The 22638-nt window shown below is 46.5% G+C and overlaps 2 protein-coding genes across 3 annotated transcripts in view; one reads left to right on the top strand and one right to left on the bottom strand.

Moving 5' to 3' along the window:
* PSENEN (presenilin enhancer, gamma-secretase subunit) overlaps nt 1-14692 on the bottom strand; it is a 42150-nt gene extending 27458 nt beyond the window's left edge. Inside the window, exons 1-2 of one of the 2 annotated variants that reach the window (XM_078655412.1) lie at nt 14570-14643; nt 6745-6854 (exon numbers count right to left, since the gene is read on the bottom strand). The gene's annotated coding sequence lies outside the window, so the exon portion shown is untranslated. Of the gene's footprint in view, nt 1-6744; nt 6855-14569 lie in introns of both variants that reach the window. The other variant, XM_078655411.1, reaches the window with a different exon arrangement.
* A 303-nt stretch (nt 14693-14995) lies between these two features.
* U2AF1L4 (U2 small nuclear RNA auxiliary factor 1 like 4) overlaps nt 14996-22638 on the top strand; it is a 50121-nt gene continuing 42478 nt past the window's right edge. The window contains exon 1 of the mRNA XM_078655410.1: nt 14996-15166. Within this exon, the coding sequence (XP_078511536.1) occupies nt 15123-15166 (44 nt within the window). The 5' untranslated portion in view covers nt 14996-15122. The remainder of the gene's footprint in view (nt 15167-22638) is intronic.

Genomic DNA, 22638 nt, shown 5'->3' on the forward strand with positions numbered 1-22638 from the left:
TCCGCAGCCCCGCTCGCTTGACTCTGCGTCTCCGCGTCCTCAGCTGATGCACAGACTTTCTTCTTTGGAATTCAATTGAATTCTACCAGCCTGGTTGGCCTTATTGCGTTTTTATTTATTACATTTATAATTTTAGAACGTGAAATAGTTAAAAGCTTATGTTATTAACAATCATGAGATTTCGTTTAATGATATGACCATCAGATGGTTCATATAGAACATCTGATGTTTCTTTTATAATATTGTTATGGTAACTATATTCCAGGTGTAAAGTGCACCCAAAAATATATACTCCATGCTATCTTTCGGAGGTCGGTAAACTGGGTAGAATTAAAGTAGGAAATAGCAAAATATGTTATTTACGGGTCTTAAAAATTCCACAGGTGCTGTTTGAAGGCCTACATATTAGTATGAACCAGTAGGGTGCTTAGGTGGCTCGATAATAACCTAGCATGCTCTACAAATACTACAACACACGGGAGGGCTGGAATATACCACATGTTAATTTACTTAAAATCCATGCCAAACAGTAATTGGTCAACAGCTCATCAAGCCCAGCCTTTTTTTGTGGTGTATTCACGTTTCTTCCCAATATGTAATTGTGTAGTGGCAAACAAACCTTGCCATATGTCCCTGCATATCCAGATAGAGATGAACCCAACGCACAGAAGTTCGTGAGGGCAGCATCGTGGTTGATGCTAGTCTCATTCTTGTGCTGGTCTGCAGACACAACTGGTGGTCCTACCCTGCTCATTGCTTGATTCACGGTGTGCCCTGCAAGTCGATACATCTGTACCGCCAGCATGAGTGTAAAGATAGGAGGTTCACTGGAGGGGTTCCTAAAGGCACCTCCAGTGCACTTCTCCCCTATGACCGCAGCCTTTTTTGCACCTGCCAGCCTTCTGCTCTTCAAGGACATTAGATAAAATGACTCCAGCTCTGAGGGAACTCCACTAGCTCTCCATTCAAGACAGAAATACATTCAAAATCGGATGCCTCACCCACAGAGGCAACCTTCAAGCCCCCTCTCCATACCTTGCAACGCGCTGAACCATCTCTGATGGAGAGAGATGACGGCAGAACAAAGACTCTCCTTCAGCACGTCTTGTTCTCCACAACCATCTTCTAGAACACTTCACCCCTCCATCGGATTCACATTTAGGAAACTTTGGAAAATCCACCAATTTCATGTTAACCTTAAATAACCCCTCCGATCAGCTTTGCTATCCCAACTACAAATAGGAAAAGAAGAGCAGCAAATGAACCCCTGCCTCCTTACTGAGCAACATGTGCCGCTCTGCGAATTGTATTGTTTTGTAATTGCATTTGTATAGCACTTACTACCCCTGACGAGGCGTTGAAGCGCTTTTTATTGGCGAGTAGCACACTACTACTGGACCCATAGAGGATTAGTGTTGAATTAGTATAGTGAAACATGCAAGTAAACTTTAAGTGGTGGATAGGTTAGTCAGTTATTTGGATTCGGGAGGATAGCAGAGGAAACAAGCATTGGAAATGCAATAGGTCTCGCAGCATTAGAGTTTGTGCTTTTAGAATTGTTTATGGTTTTTTTTTTTTATCTTTAGCATTTTTGTTTCCTGTAGGCAATGCTAAAGAATTACAAAGAAAAAAAGCCATAAACAAATCTAAAAGCTCTAACTCAAATGCTCCGAGACCTATTGCATGCACCCATTCAGTTGTTGGCCTCTCAGCTGAGTCTGCCAACTAGACAACAAAGTGGAGGTGGGGCGGGGCTGCTGGGAGTAGAGCTGTGGACTTGGAAGAGGCGGGGCTGCTGGGAGTAGAGCTGTGGACTGGGAGGAGGGTGGGGCTGCTGGGACTGCTGGGAGTGGAGCTGTGGGCTGGGAAGAGAAGGGAGCGCTGCTGGAAGTGGAGCTGTGAACTGGGAATAGGGCGGGTGCTGCTGGGAGTGGAACTGTGGACTGGGAAAAGAAGGGAGCGCTGCTGGTAGTGGAGCTGTGAACTGGGAATAGGGCGGGTGCTGCTGGGAGTGGAGCTGTGGACTGGGAATAGGGTTAGGCGCTGCTGGTAGTGGAGCTGTGGAACCGGAGAAGATCGAGTTTCTAGCTGCTGAAACTGGAGCTGAGGGTCAGGGTGAGGTGCTGCTGAGGGTCAGGGTGAGGTGCTGCTGAGGGTCACGGTGGGGTGCTCTTGACCCGGATCCGGACCAGGTTGAGACGATGTTGGGAGAAGGGTGATGTGCTGCTGAGGCTGGAGGTGTGGCTCGGGGGAGGGGAGTGCTGCTATCCAGTTGCTGTGGCTCAGTAGGGTGGCGAGGTGCTGCTGAAACTGGAGCTGTGGTTTGGGGGAGCTGCTGCTAAAATTGGAGAGCTGTGGGTCGGTGCTGAACTGGAGCTGTGACTCCTGATGAGGGCGAGGTGCTGCTAAATCTGGAGCTGTAGCCTGGGGGTCGATGAGGTGCTACCAAATTTAGAGCTGTGGCTAGGTGGTGCTGAAACTGCAGCTGTGGGGTCGGGGCGACGGCAAATGCTTCTGAAGTCGAGCAGTGGGTTAGCAAGCGAATGGGGTGCCGCTGAAAGTTGAGACGATGGCTGGTAAGAGGATGAGATGATGCTGAAATTGGAGCTGTGGCTGTGAAGAGAACAAGGTTCTCCTGAAATTGGAGCTGTGAAGAGACCAAGGTTCTGCTGAAATTGGAGCTGTGGCTGTGAAGAGAGTGAGGTGCTGCTGAAAGAGGAGCTGTGCCTCTGAAGAGGACGAGGAGCTGTGCCTCTGAAGAGGACGAGGAGCTGCTGGGAGCTGTGGCTGTGAAGAGGACGAGGCGCTGCTGAGAGCTGTTGCTGTGAAGAGGACGAGGCGCTGCTGAGAGCTGTGTCCCGGAGCTGTGTCAGTCAGTCAGTGGAGGCGGGGGCTGTGTCTCTGAAGAGGACGAGGCGCTGCTGAGAGCTGTGGCTGTGAAGAGGACGAGGCGCTGCTGAGAGCTGTTGCTGTGAAGAGGACGAGGCGCTGCTGAGAGCTGTGGCAGGCAGTTAGTGGAGGCGGGGAGCTGTGCCTCTGAAGAGGACGAGGCGCTGCTGAGAGCTGTGGCTGTGAAGAGGACGAGGTGCTGCTGAAAGAAGAGCTGTGCCTCTGAAGAGGACGAGGCGCTGCTGAAAGCTGTGTCCCGGAGCTGTGTCAGTCAGTCAGTGGAGGCGGGGACTGTCCGTCAGTCAGGTGAGCAGTGCGCTCAGTGTCACAGCGGAGCCCGGGGGCTGTGCAGGGGCGGGAGGGGGCACGCCGAGGCTGCAGCCCTGTCCGAGCTGTGCCAGTCGAGCCCGGCGGAGAGTCCCAGGCAGGGAGCGAGTGCCGACCCCAGGAGCCTGAGCCGGGCACAGGGCGAGGTAAGCACCGGCCCCTCTCTGCGGAGGACCCGAAATCAAGCAAAGGCGTTACTTTTGGGGGGGGCTGGGGGGGGGTGGGGGGGGTTGGCTCAGGGTCTGAACCCTCAGTGAAACAGCTTGCTGGGGGAGGGGGCACTTAGCTGCGTGTTTGCGGCTCTCAGGGTCTGAACAACACGCGTTTCTTGTTTGTTGAGGGAGAGACCCCGTGAGACATGCCCAGGAGGTCTCGGGGTCTGAACAATTTAGGGACCTGCTTCTTGGGAGGGTGGGAGGAGGGGAGACTCCCGTAGCGTGTCCGGGGCATTCAGGGTCTGAAGCACACGTGTCCCAGCTCGTCGGGGCAGAGACAGCCCGAGGCGCGTGACCTCGGAGTTTAACCCGATGCTCAGAGAAGTAAGTTTCATTCCAGCAGCGTCCTCAGGCTCATAGCCACACACATTTTCGCTCTCCGGGTCCGGCCCTGCGACCCAGGAAGTCGGTTTATATATCCGTACGGTTGGCATTTCGTTCAGGGACACTAACCCACCGGGCACTGTACTTCCTGGGGATTTACCTGCCCATGTAAGTATGACATATAGAGATTATAATATAATATTAAAATAACGTTGCAATCTGAAAAAACATGTTTGCATGCATCCGTTGTAAACTAGGGGGAGGGGGCGGGAGGCGGAGAGTTGAGGCAGGCAGGCATGGGAGGAGAGGAGGAGGGGGGAGGAGAGTAGGGGAGGCACGGCCTAGCGGCCGTGCAGGGGGAGGGGGCGGGAGGCGGAGAGTTGAGGCAGGCAGGCATGGGAGGAGAGGAGGAGGGGGGAGGAGAGTAGGGGAGGCACGGCCTAGCGGCCGTGCAATCAAGTAGTGAGGGGGCGGAGTTGTGGGAAGGCTGAGAGAGAGAGTAGGCGGCTGGGTGCATGTGCACGCGCTTTTAAGCTCAATGCACATGCGCATTGAGCTTAAAAGTCACGGGCACTGCAAGGAATCGCCACGATTCCTTGCAAGTTAGATAAAGTCTGGATGAGCCCCTATAGTCTCGCTTGCTCGATGCGCATGCGCATCGACAGGCGAGACCTAAAAAGGTTTGTATTTATATAGCACGTGTTACCACTGATGCATCTCAGCCCTCACCTGAAACATTCAGACACTATTCCACTACTGGACCTACAAGCACCCCTCCTCCACACGCAAGTTCTTACCTGCAATGCCCATTATTCAATTACTCATACTCGCAGCCCTGCCAATGCATTACTAGAGTCTACTCAGAGCTATGCCAATGTACCTGATTACCAGTGTGTAATAGCTCTTCCTATTACAAAACTGGACTACAACGTACTGTAACCTGTGAAGATGCCCTGCTGGTGTCTGGGGCGAACTGTCAGCGAAAAGTTCAAACCGAGCAAGGCCAACTATACCTTTCATCATTTCGTCAGTGATAAACTGATCATGATAGCGTCCATTATTGGCAGTGCATAGAAACCTGAAAATAGCCTCTTCTAAGCACCTAGGCTTTGAGCTAGAGGACACTGCTATTCCAATAGCAACACACATCTCTCTGCCAATCAACCCACTTTTCCATTTGTAGTGCTCCCTGCAGTACAGTGGCATGTACAGATCACAGGAGCAATACAACTTAGTATTGAACTTCTAAACCCATACTATTTACCTGCAGAAACTCGTTTTAATTCTGCCAATTTCTCATAATACTGATCAACAGCTCTCCCTGATATTCCATTCTTGAGAGGCACACCATACACGCATTTCAGCCACGTGCACCTACCAGTGTTCCAAAACTGAAACCCAAAGCTGTGCCAATCTACTTTTCTCCTGGTCTTCTGCACTACCTCGTATTCAAGCACTGAAACTGAATTACAACTCTGCCAGTGCACCTCTCTCCTGATCGACTGCACACACAGATATTCTAGTACTCGGACAAACACCTCCACAGCTCTGCCAGTGCACCCCTCTCCTGTCCTGCTGTACATACAGATATTCTAGTACTCGGATACACACCTCCGCAGCTCTGCCAGTGCACCTCTCTCCTGATTGACTGTACAAACAATAATTCTAGTACTCGGATAAACACCTCCACAGCTCTGCCATGCACCTCCCTCCTGATCGGCTGTACATACAGATATTCTAGTACTCGGATAAACACCTCCACAGCTCTGTCAGTGCACCTCTCTCCTGATCAGCTGTACATATTCTAGCACTCTGATAAACAGGTTCATAGCTCTGCCAGTGCACCTCTCTCCTGATCGGCTGTACATACAGATATTCTAGTACTCGGATAAATTCCTCCACAGCTCTGCCACTGCACCTCTCTCCTGTTAGGCTGTACACACAGATATTCTAGTACTCGGATAACAACCTCCACAGATCTGACAGGCTCTTGCCAAAAGAAGCATTATGCTGATAACAGTGCTTTGTTTTCGGCTGAAAAAATCATGAGTGACAGTAAGACGCCCTGTAATGGGCCATTGCTAACATCTTTTGACATTTATAACCAGGCTGGGAGAAGGTGTCAAAAAGGAAGAGACTCCAAATATTCTTCAAACCCTCCACCCCCATTTCTAATAATCGCACTGTGGATACCTTTACACGTTAGTAAGGCCTGCTTGACAAGATTAGTATGTTTGGCAATCATGTTTTGATTGGAATTTTAACACTCTAACTTAACTGCAATGTTTAAATAAGTCTAGACATATTTAAACATTGCCAGTTTATTAGAATAATTGTGGAAAAGGTTGAGGGGGGTTTGATGATTTTTTTTTTTCACAGGAGGGGCATGGCATTAAAAAGTTGGAAGATCACCGCCCTACGCAGTGTAACAAGCTACCCATGAACACAAGCTCTTCAGCGCCCCAAAAAGGGCTAGTGAGCGCTATAACCTACAAAACAACATATTATATAACACATACAACTATGTCTAGTATGTTCTAACTTTACTCTGTTCCAGGGCACTGTTTCTTACCGGTTAGCATTAGTATCTTCCTAGTTCTCTTTAAAGTGCGCTTCCTAGAAAAGTGGCTAAAGAAAGCTGCAAATAACTGAGTTAGTTTGTATCTAAACTTTGCAACCCTTATTTCATTTAGAAGGTGAAGCTTGTTGGAATACTCTCAAAGCGTGAGGATATACATTCATATAACCCACACAACCAGAGACAGCACTAAAGAAAATCACCCTTGTGTGGGGAAGAGGCGGAGTTGACAAGAGGATCATTTCAGAGGGACCAAGATATTCCCTCTGCAACTGATTTAAGAGGATGCTGTGTATAATAGGAACAGAACTTACAGCGGAAACTAGGAGTCTGCAAAATGAAGTACAAAATAGCTTACTGTATTTAAGTGGCTAGGGTCAACAATACAAGGCACTATTAAATATACCTTACCGTGCAACCAGGAGTGAGGAATTGGATAGCTGTGGATGTTGAGGATAAAATGAGAACCAGACCAAATGAAAAACGCCAGAGTGCTTTTTTGGATGCAGAGTCAGGATATTCTGTAGATTAAATGACAAGAAGATCGGGATTGGGTGCAAGTCATAGCTGTGATTTCGGAAAAAGTAGGTGTTTATGTGTCAGACGGTTATTTGGAAGCACTATGTGGTGTTAGGGTGTTAACCTCTGCTTGCAGAGGGTTTATAGATCCCCTTTGTGGTCTTGGGTACCCGAGTTCAAGGAGTGGAAATATCAGTGGCGGCTAGTGGCTTTTGAAAGTGGTAGGGTGAAAAAGTCACCTTTGAGTGTCACCCAGTGAGCGACACCAACTGACCCAATGGGATTTCAGGCTAAACGACACTGTCTCCACATTCACTAGTTAAGCAGATGTATGTAGATGGGGTTTACAGTAACATAATCCCCCCCCAAAATTATTCTGATGGGATAAGAAGGCAAGTTGTAATCACTATATTAAACTTAAGAAAATGATGGATAACATTTGGTGTTTTGTCATATTTTACCCAGTTATACTACATGCAAAGAATAGTGTATTTTCACTTGCACATTTATTGCATATCAGTTGATCTATTGAAAGTATGTCATACACTGGTACAGTACAAGACTGTTTCAGGCGTGGTTACAGACGTCTTTGAGCAAGTAACTGGTCACTGTGGCACAAAGCAATTTTTTTATCACCAGAAAAGTAACTAGCTCATGGCTTCAGATAATCTACAATAAGAAAAGGACATGGCCTTTGCATTAATCAGGTTAGCAAATGTATACAGAGGCACTTTACATACATAGCAAGGTAATATTTTACTGTTTCTTTGAATTTTATGGTTCTGCTATGGCACTACTAATATTATTTCAAATTGGGTATTTTTGTTTATAATTACTTTTTATGGATGATGTTGGGAGTGAATTGTAGTGTTGTGTCGCAGTCCATGGTGACTAGTGGCTGGGACGGTCATATGAAATGATTGTGCGCGCGCTATTATGACAAAAGTGTCACAAGCCTCATGGGAGTTGTGTGTTTGTACTGAAGTACACCAAAAGTTGGTATATATAATAAAAAAGCAGTGGGTTTCAAATCTTATCCACAAGGGTTAATACCAGCTGTAACCAGAATAATATTGCCACATGCTTATGATTTAAAATGCACACAACCCTAGATTGAAAAGAAGAAATGCTCTCTTTTTCTCGGAATTGAAATGATAACTTTATCTCCCCTCTTTTCCTCCAACATTGTACACTTTTTTTACCTCTCTCATGGCAGCAAACATCTGGGGTAGAGAATGAAATCCTGGACCTACGCCAGCTATAAACATTGTATTATTAGTGTTGCACATTATGTTTGCTCCCTTTCGTCACTTGCTCCATAACATGCCTAACTCTAAATCAGATTGCCATATGATCAGATTCATTTTCATTCACCGCTGCTTCTGCCCGGACACAGGTTTTTTCGGAACACCAAGCAAGGATTGCTAACGTACTATTACTAATTACACTGGAGGCTTACCAATGCCTTAAGAGTCATTTCTTTGCTGGTCGAAAAGCAACATATGTTTCTAATTGGACTGAGGACATCATCTGCCTTATTTGTGGAGTCAACGTCCACCAACAGGGATGTTTTGCGATAATACTCTTTGCTGCAGTCAATACATTGATATAGGAAAATGGCTACCTTATTTCGCCCTGAAGAATCCCTTGTGAAGGGTGAAACGTGTTGGCTATTTCCCACATGTATATAAAGGACTTTTGAAAAATAAAAGAGTTGCAAAAAAAATCTCACAACTTCTGATGATTGAACTTTGCTTTATGTACACTGTAATTTGTTGATTATGTGTGTTGCCTCTCATCAGTCTTTTCTCTTGAATTTATCTGTGGTCATGTGGCAGCTTACCATTTGAGGTGGGCAGTACAAGCTTAATGTACTTTCTGTGACTACCGTAGGCGGTGCAGTTGTCATTTACCCTGCTGCCTTTTGCGTTCGTTGATTAATTTTCCATGTAGCAATTAATGAAAAAATGTGAACATGTTGAGAAGGCTTTTCTCACAGTGGCTGTTTCACATGTTTGCTTTCTTTTTACAGGGAAGTTCTACTCAACTCGTATTTATTTCAAGCACACACCGTTATCTGACATCTCTGCTATTCAATCTGACAAAATAACACCACTGTGCACTGGTTTGGTATGGCGGCCGCCGGCGCCTTACTTGTCTGCAGTGTGTTTACCCTTGTAGAAGCATTTGAGGAAAAACAAGCAAATCCTGCACACGTTCTCGCCGGCACACGCACTGCTCTGCTGTCAGCACAGACTACTGTAGTCTGTATCTTCATGCATACTGCCTGAAGAAAGCCCGGAAGAGGACGATAGAAAAACAAGCATTTACAATGCAACGGTTTCGCCTTTGCAAAAGTTTGAGCTTTTGGCATTGCAAATGACAACATTTTTATTTATGTTTTGGTTTTCAAAACAGATAAATAAATGGCATTGTAATTTACAATGCCAATAGCTTAATCTCTCGCACGCTGCACCTGCACATGAAAGCGTGGACTCCAGCAGCAGGCCCATGTTTAGAACTGCCTACATGGACTGCGGACATGCGCTCCTGACCCTAGGCACTCTGCCCATCGGTGGCATGCCCTCCATCCAGACGCCACAGCTTTACCTCTGTTGCTTCCACCCTCCCCCAAGCTGTCCTTCCACTTGGTGGTAGAACCACGTCCGAGGATCGGTGACAGGCTACAGAGGGCATGAGAAGGATGAAACCTGCAGCATTCCACGTGCTTCCTGTGTGTGGGGTGCATGCGTGCAGCCACGGATGCAAGGGCACATACACACGAGAGCAATGTGAACCAGCCTCTCAAGGCACAAGATCACGGGACTCAGCATCAGGTCTCTTCTCCGTCACCCGGGCCCCCCTCCTGGGGCCCGGGGCTTCACCGCCATGCTGGGGGAGGCGGGGTAGGCTCCTGTCCTCCCCGCTCACCTGTAATGCTTTCTCTCCTGTCTGGTGCCATCGCGGGGCTCTCCTCTACGCATGGGAGCCCCGCAGCACAGCTCACGCCGCAGACTCTGCAGCCGGCGAGGTTCCAGGCTGCCTCCGTTCCCGGGGCTCCCTCCAGCACATGGGAGCCCCGACGACCAGCCGCCATGCTCCTCTTCTTTTTCCGGGGCTCCCTCAGCACACAGGAGCCCCGCAACAGGCCACACTTCCTCTTCCTCGGGCCGGGCGGGACTTCCTGCCGGATTGCAGGCCCCGTCCCGGCAAAGATGCCTGACTTCCGGTTTCGGAGGGCCAGAACGATGGTTACAAGTAAACAGAAGAACAGACAGTAAAAAGCATTGGCAAATAACGTGTTGCCCCCCAGCCCAGAGAATGAAGTAACTTCTGAGTAGGCCGATGTGCACATGTGGTCGGACAAACTGCAGTCAGCGCAAGAGAGCCTTCGTGGCTGAAGTGTGCTGACCCGCCGCCCCCAGGATGCAAAGGGTTAATTATCGCAGTACAACAGACCAAAGGTGACCCCCAAAGTCCCCCATGTATGTGTTTGTGGAAGAAGAGAAAATCGTGGTGAGGGATGCAGGGGTAATGAGCAAGAGCGAAACGAGCATCTTGTACATAACCCACCCGCCCCAGCTCCGTGAAAAAACGTCGGCGCAAACATAGTGAAAAATAAAATAAGACAACACCCACCGCCGCATGACGTTGTAAAAGGGGCGGAGAGAGAAAAAAATCAGCGGAACGCCCACAAATCTGCTCGGACAATTACGGACAGATCTCTCTTCCAATGGCTAGCCTCCATTTATGGAGCTAGCCAATGGAAGAGAGAGGCGGGAGAAAGCCCCGTACTGTTAACCAAAGATTTCGCCTGCGCGACACTGCTGCGCAGTGGACGCCAGGAGAAACCTAAAAAACGAAATGGCCAATCGTTGTGCCCTTTAAATAAAGTGGCACCATAACTGCCCATGTTGCGTGCTCTTCCCATCCCTGCGCTGTCTGGTTGGTTCTTCTGTGTCCAAGCTTGGAAGTTCCTGTGTGCCAAAGTCGACGTACCTCTTATGATATTTATTATATTTAATAGCAGGAGAGCTGCACCGGGACTGTGTAGACAAGGCAAAACAGCACCCTACTGAAGAAATTGAGGGCTTCATTAGCTGGCTAAGCCCCTGCCTTCTAGGCAGATTGGATTTAGAACTGAGATGCCCGACATACGCATGTCAGGCTGTCCAAGTCCAGAAACCGGTCTGTATCATGCAAACTTTAGGTACAGAGCACTGCAGTTTTCTAAGGCAACAGCCACACGGTCACCTCCTCCCTTCGTGGTGGTACTTCCAATATGCTTAGTTGAAGCCCAATCCTGCCTCTACTGAGGCCCATCAAACATGACTTGAAATTCACAGTTAAAAACTACTATATTTTAATTTCCAGATGAGTTGTGGATGAAAGCAGTGAGTCAACGCCCTTCTCTCCCTTAAAAGGAACTGCCGCTGGGAAATGTAAGAATTGGCAAGGTAGAAAAAGGAAAGTACACACAGTAACGAGTAGTATTCCCATTAAATGATCTGTGGATTTTGAAAACGCCATGAGATTTCCTTAATGGTGCGGAATTATTTCAAAATACACACTCACGGAAAGAATCAGAAGAAACAATACACACTTGACCCTATTAGCCTTTACTGTACTGCCACCTTATGGTTATCAAACAGTATTATCGACTCCAGGGGATGGGATAGCCATCGGGTGATAAGCGTTCAATACAAATTCACACAAAAAAAACTTCCAATCACACATTACATTTAGACGTTTTGTAAAGTCCTATTGACTACCCCTCAATGGTCACGAAGCACTTTGGGATACGGGAACTCATGAGCTAGAGAGAAACGCTGCATTATAGTACCATTGCCAGGACTGATGGGCGGGGGGGTCAACCAGTCATTCAGCAGAGGCAGACAGTACCTGGCGATAGATGGTTCTGGAGAAGGTCCCCAGCTACATACTAAAGCTTCGAGAGGCACAGTCTAACACCTTGAGTGAAGAACCAAGACCAAGCTTGGATGTCTTCCCTGGGGAGTGCACAGAAAGCACCTGGAGAGTGCAGTCATTGCATGAATGTGCTATCCGAATGCCAGACTGAAAAGCAAGTCTTTGTGGATCTTCTCAACATGAGGTTATTTGAGGAGAGCCCGGCAAGTGGAGAGTTCTATAACTTGTGCCGTATAACCTGAACGGCCAGGTCGAAACTATGCACCATTCAGTGAACTTCAGGCTTCTTGCCGGTTGATACAGGACAAAGGGCCAGATGTACGACCATGTTATTTTGCGAGTCGCAAAATGACATGTACAACAGTGGCAGAGACACTGTTTGCGATTCTCAATGGGGTCGCAAATTGCATGCCTCATCAATATTCATGAGGCACTCACAATTAAGGACCCCATTGAGAATGGATGGCCCTCCCAGGTATGGGGGCCTATTGGGCTCAGCAGACCACCATGTCTGGGACTGCTTTTGAATAACGCAGTTAAAAAAAAATGCAGTCCGTTTTCCATAAAGGAAAACGAGATGCATTTAAAAACCAAAAAGATGAAACGTTTTTGTTTAATTTTTTAAGGGCAGGTGGTGGTCTCTAGGACCACTGCCTGACCCTAAAAATGATTTCTCCCTGAATTTGTAAAGGGGTACCCTGGGGACCCCTTCCCTTTTGTGATTGCATTACCACCCTCTTGAAGTAGGTGTAAATTGTGAGTGCTTTGCGACCACAATTGTGGTCACAAAACATTCTTACATGGCTTGTGGGGTCACTATTAGGAAGGGACAGCCCCTTCCTAATAGCAAGTCACTAAACACTATTTTGCGAGTAGCAATTTATTTGCGACTCGTAAAATAATGTTAGTACATGGCCCACAGGATTTTTGTATGCGCAAACGGGTCGCAAGCCTGTTTGCGCATTGCAAAATCCCATCTGGCCTAAAAAGTTTTGTGAATTAGCTTGTTGAGTGGTTATGGGATGCTTGTATATGAGGCAAGGTGTTTTAAATAGATACTTGCTTTTAGTGGGAGCCAATGAAGTCATTTAAGGGCCAGGACAGCAGGATGTCATTTCAGGCAAGTCCACAGGCGTACGGCATATTAAAAAGCAATGTGCCAGGGAGACCAATCTATAAGCTTTTAGGTGATATGACAATGATGCCAGATAAGGCAATTTTCTGGCGTGAAAGGGTTTTCTCAGCTTAATATTTTTGTTTAAGTTTCAAGAAACTGCAATTCATTACATCCGTGAACACAGTGCACAAGCTACAAACAACAAATATGAACTTTGCACAACTTTTACATTTCTAGTAGTTGGCAACATGTCAAAACATAGAACCAAAGAGCCGCCCCTCTTCCTTACATTGGGCTTGCAAACGTTTAGAATTGTTAGTCACAGGACAGGCCTCTGCTGTATGTAAGCCACATCCGATAGTGGCTATTCTGGAGAAACATTGTGCAAACTTGGCTTTGCAAGCATAATTTTACATAAAGGAAGAGAAAATGGCATGCAAAGCTGTTGATGTTGACAAACATGTACAGTCATTTGATTAGCACATGGGGGTCAATGGTGTGAAAAGCAGCTGAAATTGAAGTATACTAACTCTTACAGATGCTGGGAGGTAATCTAGCAAAACTATACTGTGGTGATGGTTTCATTACTGTTACATGAATTCCAACAAGCTCTTCCGAATGAATACCAGGTAAGGCCCCTCTCCCGGGGAGATGGAGCGCATGGCCATGCAAACGGATTCTGCCAAAGGGGAGGATGTTTCTCAATCTCGAGAGCCTTCCTTGTGATGTGGGAGAAATAATCTCAACCCTCAAATCTCTTCTCTTCCAAAACGAATACACCCCTTTGCAAGTCCCTCAAGGAAGTTCTTTCACTATTGTATATTTTTATTCTATGCCGGTGCAAGCGTCATCCTACTGTGTTTTTTACTTACTGCCACCTATTGGTGTATTATACCTCTTGTATCTCGTTTGCTTCTGTAACATGTACGTTTGTAAGATTCTCCTCATGTAACGTACTTGCTTTTATTGTGAAGCGCTCTGACACCTTTGGGTAATGTCCAGGCAAAATAAAAATGCATAAAATAAACTCTGCAAAATGTATGTTGACACTCCCGGTTTCTTTAAAATTGTGTATAGGGCCCTTTCCATTGTTAGCAACGATCATACACTCCTACCGGCCAAAAACCAGCTCATTTGGAGGAGGTGCTCCTTCCATGCCAGTATTCGAGGGCCGGATCGGCCTGCCTTTAAATCCACCAGGGCTTTCCGCAGTCAGCCCAGTCCGTCTCTAGAGTAGGAATCCTTGTGGGAAAAGGGTCGGGTAGTTTAGAGGTTCAGGAAAATAGATTCTCCGGGAATATAGGGGATGGTCTACAACTAAATCGGATCACTATAGTTTTAATCCAAATGGAACAATGATACCGTTATGTAAATCAAAGTTGTTTCTATTTTTCTGGTGAAGCCGTAGGTAGTTTCCTCAGTCATAACATACCCCAACCTGAGTGCAGTTACAATCAGTTGAGAGACCGAAGACAGGGAAGTGCTGTGATTGCTGTAGGTAGTGCGGGGGCGACGAGGGTTAGGGTTGAGTCTGGTCAGTTTTAGGGTGTCAGAAATAGATGGACAGGTCTGTGTACAGCCAAAGATAGGACGTTATCGGAAAGCGAGAGACGTGCAGCAGAGCGGACTACGCCTGGACGGACAGAACCTGTTCTTTCATGCCCCACTCACCGTTAGCCGATCCCTTCCTTCCTTCCGCGGCCTCTTCTTACTGCGCATGCGCACACTAGTACGGCAACAAGCTACTTCCGGGTAGACGGAGACGCGCATCGTGACGTTGCACGAATGGAGCTACCGCCGAGCTTACTGAAGTTATAACGTAAACCGGCAACACAAAAGGCTTTTCCAGTAATACAGCTCCTTTCTCACACCATGCGCGTTTTAATTACGGCAGCACTGATGTGCGGTTTTTTCTGTTTTACACATTTAATATAAAAAATTTGAAATACAAAAAAAATGACATCTAACTGCGTAGCGGCTTCGTGTCAGGAATAACGCAGGTTGCGAATTATATTCAAAAATATGCATTCTGGTACTTGTAGTTCCTTATGACGTCGGTATAATAAAACCTCTCTACCCGAACGGCGTAAACTGTGTGACCCAGAATGCAATTTGCAGAGTAAAACTATCTAGCGGAAGTGACGTTTGGTCGCTTTTGTGACGGCTACCAGAGGCCGGAAGTCGTTGCGTTTTCGGCGGCGGTGGTGCGGAGCAGCAACAGAAGATGGCGGAGTATCTTGCATCCATCTTCGGTACCGAGAAGGACAAGTAAGAACCCCAGAACGAATTACAGGGTTTTGTAGAGGATGTGAATATGGTAGAGGTGGCCCCGGAGACCTTGGGGTGGCTAGGAGCTCACAGGACAGAAGCGGGTAAAGGAGAGATCGGGCCTTGTGGGGAGCGAGATGATTGGGGCGCACTGGGAGCTTTTGAGGTGGCAGAGTGGAGGCGCTGGTGGTGTCAGTAGTTTTAAGGAGAGAGGATGGAAACAGTTAAAAAAATTCGTAGAAGGGTTATTAAATTGGGTAGTGCTACCATATGTTGCGAGCAGATCTTGGGAGCCACATATCCCATATAAAACGCGTGGTCAGCAGACTTTTCAGGCAATTACGACACGTGAAAGAGAATCGCGGTGTCTGTGCGTTGGCGGCCTAAAGACCGTGAGAGAATGGTTGCAACTTGGCGGGCACATGGGCTAGGACTGGCGATATCACTTATTTTCTCTGTTCTGGCTGTTGAGGAGAACTTTAATTTGTCAGTAGTGGTAGGATAACTTACGTACAGGTAATGTAATGTAGATACTAATGAGGCTGTGGTTTAGTCAAACATCTGTTATGTACAGAGGCAAACATGTTTGGGTCCATCTCGATTTGAAGTAGTTCTGTTCGATTCTGTTGTCTTAGGCCAGATAACTACTCGCTTTTTGTAGTGTACTGCATTTCAAGTCCTCCTAAGCATTCAGTTTTGGCGGTTTGGTTGAATAGGAGTAGGGCCACTATAATTTTGCGGTGGGAGACAACTAAATTATGCAGCATGGTTGACTAAATTAACTGGCAAGAAAAGGCAACTGTGGATAGTATTACTTCATTTCTTTACACTTGTTTACAATGTCTGATAGCAGCTTCCTGTATCAAAATGGAGAGAGAAGTATTAAATATTGTCGCCCTGACTGTCCAAGTTCATACGATTAATCAGTAGAGAGTGGACCCACTATCAGTAATTGTTCTCTAAGCTCCCAAGTCTTTTTTTTTTTTTTTTTTTTTTTAAATGGAGCTGTGGCCCAATAAAGTTAATAGTGACATACATCGTCGTTGAATCTTCGTCCATAGACCAACTTTATTTGGGGAGGCTCAATCTCTGATATGGGGGGGGGGTGTAAGCTGGACCCACACAAGCTACACTGTGCAAGAATATTAATTTTTACAGGTATGTAAATAGTCCACTTAAATGCATCTCTACACACCATAGCTTCCATATGGGAGTAATGGCATATGTGGCATAATTATATTTGTGAACGGTTTCTGGGTGTCGTCTTCAAGACTTGGGGGTCATAGGGGGCCATGTATGGTCCAGTGTACCACCAACAGTTATTAGTTGCCTGCCCTACGGTTCCCTGGTGTAGAGGTGCACGCTATGCCGTTAGGAAGAAGGTGACATAGGCTGCAGAGGGGACTTGGGAACTAACCTGGAAGCTCTTAATTGGGACTCTGGTCACAAGGGACCTTGGAACAAGAAAGCAGTCAAATCTAAACCTACCAACCTATCTCACTACATGAACACGGCCTCCTGTTTGTTTCTCTCTAAAGCGCCAAGATGCTCCCTGGAGTGTAGTCCACTCTATTCAAGAACCCATTACATTACATCAAGGCTTGGGGGGGCTCGGTTGCAGAGTGAAACTTTCGCCTCGGCTCTGTGCGTCCTAGGGCCTTAAAGTTGTCTGCATTGATTTTTGGTGGTGCAAAATCGGGACATCTGGGCCACTCTGGAAGTGGGTCTCTGTGGTGCTGACAGCTAGGTTTCGGTTGAGTCCAGAGTGGACTCTCATGGCCCGATTGCTGCAGGGGATTCGGTACCCCATGTATTAGTCCTGTGCATCCCTGGTTGGTCCTGTTGTCCTTTCACTTTGTTTGGGGGACAGACCAGTGGAATTGCTGTATCTGGCTCACTGGTTAGTGGGAACTCTATAAACTGGACTTTGCTCTTCAGTACCTGTGGACTGCATGGGGTAACTCCACAACTCCAATGGAGATTACTGGCAGTTTGCAGAGGGCTAGTGGTCTCCTGGGGTTCTTGCCTGCTGGTCAGTTTCAGGACGAGTCGCTGGTCATGATTGTTAGGACTTGTTGCGAGCAGGCAGGATTTGATGCTAAAAGTCCACAGTCGGTCTTCAGTTCTCACGGCTATCCTTTATCATCCTACTCTTGCTCCATCGAATCTAAGTTCCCGGTGTCAGTGGTGCCACCTAAATACTTAATTTAGGGGGCATTACTGAGAGTGGTATGTAGTAGCTAATGGGCAACTTGCCTTTAAGGTGTCTACACCCTCTATGACCACTTCTTGTGGGAAGCAGGTGTAAGGGTGACCCAGAGTGCCTAATTCCGCCAAAACTAAGATGGTGGAATTCTAAAAGTCATGTTCCCATCAGGTAACCCACCTTATGGGTGGTACTAACCTGAGAGGGGAACATTTCTCCTGACGAGCTACATTTTCCTGCGTGTCCTGGTGCCAATTGGGCCTGTGGTGGCATTCCCCTTGTCTGGGGTCACATATCAAAAGCGCCAGAGGCCTTTGAACCCTCCTGCCTTGATATGCTGATTACTTAGGTGTGGCGCCGCGGCCAGGGCGACTGACGCTGGAATCTGGGGACCACTGTTCGATCCCCGGCTCCGGCGGCAGGTTAGCCCAGCACCATGTGACTCTGGGCAATAGCTCGCTTAATCTTCCCGACGGCCCCCCAGCGCCTAGAGACCCTTACGGGTGATTGTGCGCTTTACAAATGTGGACTTTACTTTACTTTTACTTAGCCACACTGCTTGGAGGAGGTAACATCACCTCCAACCACAGCAGGCATTGTTTCTGCACTCAGAGAGCGCATTCACTCAGCTTTAGGGGGTTAGAAACCGGTCTATGGTGGCAGGTTGGTCTACATCAGTCAGAGCACTAGTAGTCTGTAAGTTTTCATGGTTGCACTTCTAAAATGCCCTTCTGGGTGCATACATTAATCTATCACTGGAATCAGTGTGGGTTTATTGATATGAACTGTTTGCTACCAAACATCTCTAGTTTCTGTGAAGCCATCATGTAGCTGGGGAATTTGTAAATAAGTGTCCAGGACATGTACTCGAAATGGCTTCCCTGTCCACTTGTAATATCTAAGAATCGACTTAGACAGAACAGCTCATGGCCACAGATGGAGTATAATGCATCCTACCTGAGGGCTGTAAGGCCTGCTGTAGCAGAGACTTGGCAATACTGCATGCAGTGTCTGCAGGCATGGCACACAGGAGGTGTGCCATGTCATGTCTTCACTTTTCTCTGCACCATGGCATGCAGCCTGCAGTGGCAGTTTGCATGTTGGTGGTGAGTGGTCCCTTAGGGGTAGCAAACACAAGATGATGGACGGAGTGCTGAAACGTTCCACACACTCAGCCCCAGTCAAGAGATTTGGGTTAAATACATCATTCTTTTGCTCACCGTGCCACCCCTTAGGCATAATACATGCTGATGCCTCCTTGCCCCAGGAACCAGGTGCACCACGGGGTGCTAAATGTATTGCCAACTGGGGGGGACAACTGTACAGTTTTAGGGAAAGAGATTGATACTGGGGACTTGAATAGCAGTAACCTGATGCACTTCTGTCAAAGTTGCATAAGATCAGGCAAACAGTTGGGGTGACCATGTCATAAAGGGGTACTCTCCTACAGGAGATCCTGAGTGTAACATTGTCTATGGTATCTTTAATACTAATTTAATAGGAAGGCCTGTTGACAGTACTTAAGAAAAGGGGAGACCCTATCTGATATAATTAGTATCTTAAATGCCTATGGATCATGTTTTAGTCAGTGTACCTTGCCTCGAACAAGCACATGACTTTCTTTTAGGTCTGGTTGATGATCCTTCAATATCCCTGATTTTAGTTATCTAAACTTCACTATTTGTGGGTATGTTTAGGCCTAATACTGCACACTTTCATTCTAACATGCCACCATTTTCTTTCTAACATGTATTAATTTACAGTTCATTCCTCAGTAGGATATTACAAGCCTCTAGAGGATTTAGGAGGCAAGTCACACATTGCTCAAAGGTCGTTCCCTGTTGTAAACCTATTTGTCAACTCCTCAACTGTGTTGGCCTTGGTGAGACAAATACCATTCTGTGTGGTGTACTGCATTTCATGTTCATACTTTAGACTTTAGTTTTGGTGGTTTTGTTGAATATGAGCAGGTCCATTGGAATTATGCGGCAGGGTAGGAACACATTATGCTACATGGTTGACTAAAATATCCAGCAAGAAAAGGCAAATGCAGCACATTTTGTGATAGTAAGACTTCATTATTTTACACTTGTTAACACTGTCTGTGGTCATATTTGCATTCACCCGATACTATCGAAAATACAATTTGCTTAAAACATTTTTTCTTTTGCGTAGCAGCGGAGGTATGCTCTTTTATTAACACTGTTAGTTGTATTAAGAGAGCTGTGCATATTCATGTTTGTTTTCTGCTAAGTGCAGAGAACAAGTCTAATAACAAATTGTGCATACCCTAATTATTTATCCCTATATTTTTTTTAATCCCTTTGTCTGTTAATCTGCACAGCTATTGGCCTGACAGTCATGACTGACAGCATTTAGAATCACTCCAAAAACAACCCAATTTTCGTTTTTATCCACATTTAAAAATAAATAGACAGGAAAATAAATGGCTTTCTGTCTGTGTATTCATCTGTAAAAATCAGTGAAAACAGAGAGCCCTATTTATAACTAGTAATACATTTTGGGTTAACTCTTGGCCTTCACAAATAACTCGTTCCATTTGGAGCGCCATGCGCAACCTTGTGTCTTACATATGTATAATGTACGTGTCGCGCTAGGAATCGGGGTGATTCAAGAAATCGGACAACCGGGACTCCGGGAACAGTACCCGTAGATAACAACATGAATTTGCACAAATAATTTTTTTTTTCATGAGGGCTTTATTATTTCTCCCCCATTTTTATTACATCTAAATATTTAAGCATTGTTTCATGATGCAGAGAAGTCCTTCTCTAACTTATCCACTGGGGCCATTAATATTGCCGTAGCAGCAATTTAATCTCAGTTTAATGTCTGTATACAGCAAATAAAGATTGAGAGCGCCTTTGCATACTGTCTACTATAACATTGTACCACAAGTACCATTCATTTCCTCTATAAGTAACCTTTCCTCCATTTCGATTTTGGCCATTTTTTGGTTGAATTCTGAAAATTGTGTAGCATACAGTGAAATATGCAGACATAGCTGTAAAGACTACACCCCCACAATCGCAGAGGACCTGGAATATGTAGAGCTCACCCTCTCGCAAATGCTAGAGCACTGTAATGGTGTCCGCGCCCCCTTTTTGGGTCTCGCTGGCAATGCATCCGCAAGGATGCATTTGTCCAGCTGGAGACGTATAGTGATCAGTCTGGGGGGAAGGAGGGACAAGAGGGTGCACGAGCTTTTCTTCCTGGATTCGTATGCGCGAACGCGCACGTCGCGCCCCGCGCCGTACACATGCGCGCGCAGACACACTCGCTCACACACACACACCCCCTCCCCCACAGTCACACACACGCACTCCAAGACACATACGCACATACACATACACAGCCCGCCCCCCCGCACGCGCGCACACACATGTCTCCCCCCCCCCCCCCCCCCGCAGCTCAGCAACCCACTCACCGGCTTCCTTCGTGCGGCGGCTCTCCTCAGCTGCAGGGCCCGGCAGCAGGACTCTTCTTCCCTCCTTCGGCACCGGGGCGCAGGGTAGGCTCCTGCCTGCTCCGGTGCTCCAAACACGGCTCCAATCGCGGCTCTTCAGTGGGAGGCGGGGTAGGCTCCCGCCCTCCTACTTCCTGTTTCCGGTTGTCGCGCCGGCCTGCCTGACTTCCTGGTCGCAGGCCGGCAGAGTGACGAGGATGTTTGATTTGCGGTATTTATTTATTTAGTTATTTATGCATTTTTATATAGCGCAGACTTTCCCCGAAGGCGGTATTTATTTATTCATGTATTTATGCATTTTTATATAGCGCGGACTTTACCCGAAGGCATCGGAGTCTTCACAACAGGAACAGAAATGAAACATAATGAGAAACATTACAAAAGAACAGGTTGCAAAAACATACGTTACTTACATAAGGCAATAGTGACAATTGTGAGCAAACAAAATACATGAGGTAGTAAAAACTATGAGCAACCAAAAATACATGAGGTAGTAAAGGTAATAGTGACAATCGTGAGCAAACAAAATACTTGAGTAAAAATTGTGAGCAACCAAAATACATGAGGTAGTCAAAAGTGCACAAGAGGAAATGAAAGTGACAGGTGTGCAGTTATAAGAGAAAACAGAGTATGATTAGAGGTATAGTCCTGCAATAAGTGCTAGACACTCAGGCTCAGGAACAAGCGTTACATGGGCAAGGTGGCACTTGTGCAAGTATCAAAGGTAAAGACATGTGAGAGGTAGCAGCCGTGTGTTGCAAGGGCAGAGTGGTGTGTGCATGTTACAAAAGGGCACCGAACACCAGTACATGGAAAATACTGCAAAAAGGCAGACCCTCCAATCACAGGCATACACTGGGAAGGCACTTCCATGATCATGGAAAGTAGAAATTATCAGTAGTGGGTAGTCTTCCTCACAATAGCAAGAGGACGTGAATTACTTTTGGAGGTGTCTCTGGAGGAGGAGAACTTTGAGGTCCCTTTTGAAGGCCTGGGAGGAGGCGGTAGTCCGGAGCTTTTTTTTGTCCTCTCGCGGTTTGTCAATACAAAACATATTGCATTACAAATGCTATAGGTATCACATTTGCGAAAGTTATAACTATTGGCATTGTAAATGACGAAGCTATTAATTTAGCTATTTAAAAAAAAAGAAACATAAATAAAAACTTTGCCATTTACAATACCAATAGCTCAAACTTTCCTAATGCGAGACCTATTGCATTGCAAATGCTTGTTTTAGATGATGCTCGTATATTCTGGTTACAGTGTGCAGCGTCTAAAGAAATGGGTGTGGCCATCATTCGCGTGAACGTGTCTATGGTGCTTTCACCCTAAGTGTGGGGGGGGGGGGAATACTTTTAAAATCTTCTGTAGCGTGGTTGCACCAGTGAAAGCGGCCCTTTAAATAAAATAAAAAAGCGGGCTGGTTCTGTGATATCGTGGGTGGAGTAGGGGAAGAGCATTAAAGAAAATAGTACTCACCGGCTTATAAAGCAGACCATGTTACAAGACCAGTAAATGGTCCAGTCGTTATGGGAAGTAACCAATACAGACAAGGCGGTATCAAGGAGGGACTGACACGCCTAATAATGACTCGGAAGCCAGCGTTTAGGAAGGACAATGACACAAGTCAATTAAAAATATGGGTGGAGAGTGAACGGGGCTACAAAGACATGTTCCACTACTGCATGCCTTCCATCAGCGCAAACGCTGCCCAGGCTCGACCTAAAAAAGCAATTCCCCTGGCCTTAAAATGAGAGGGAACCTGAAGAAGGCCAA

Source organism: Lissotriton helveticus, chromosome 7, assembly GCF_964261635.1.
Source record: "Lissotriton helveticus chromosome 7, aLisHel1.1, whole genome shotgun sequence".
NCBI classification, from domain to species: Eukaryota; Metazoa; Chordata; class Amphibia; order Caudata; family Salamandridae; genus Lissotriton; species Lissotriton helveticus.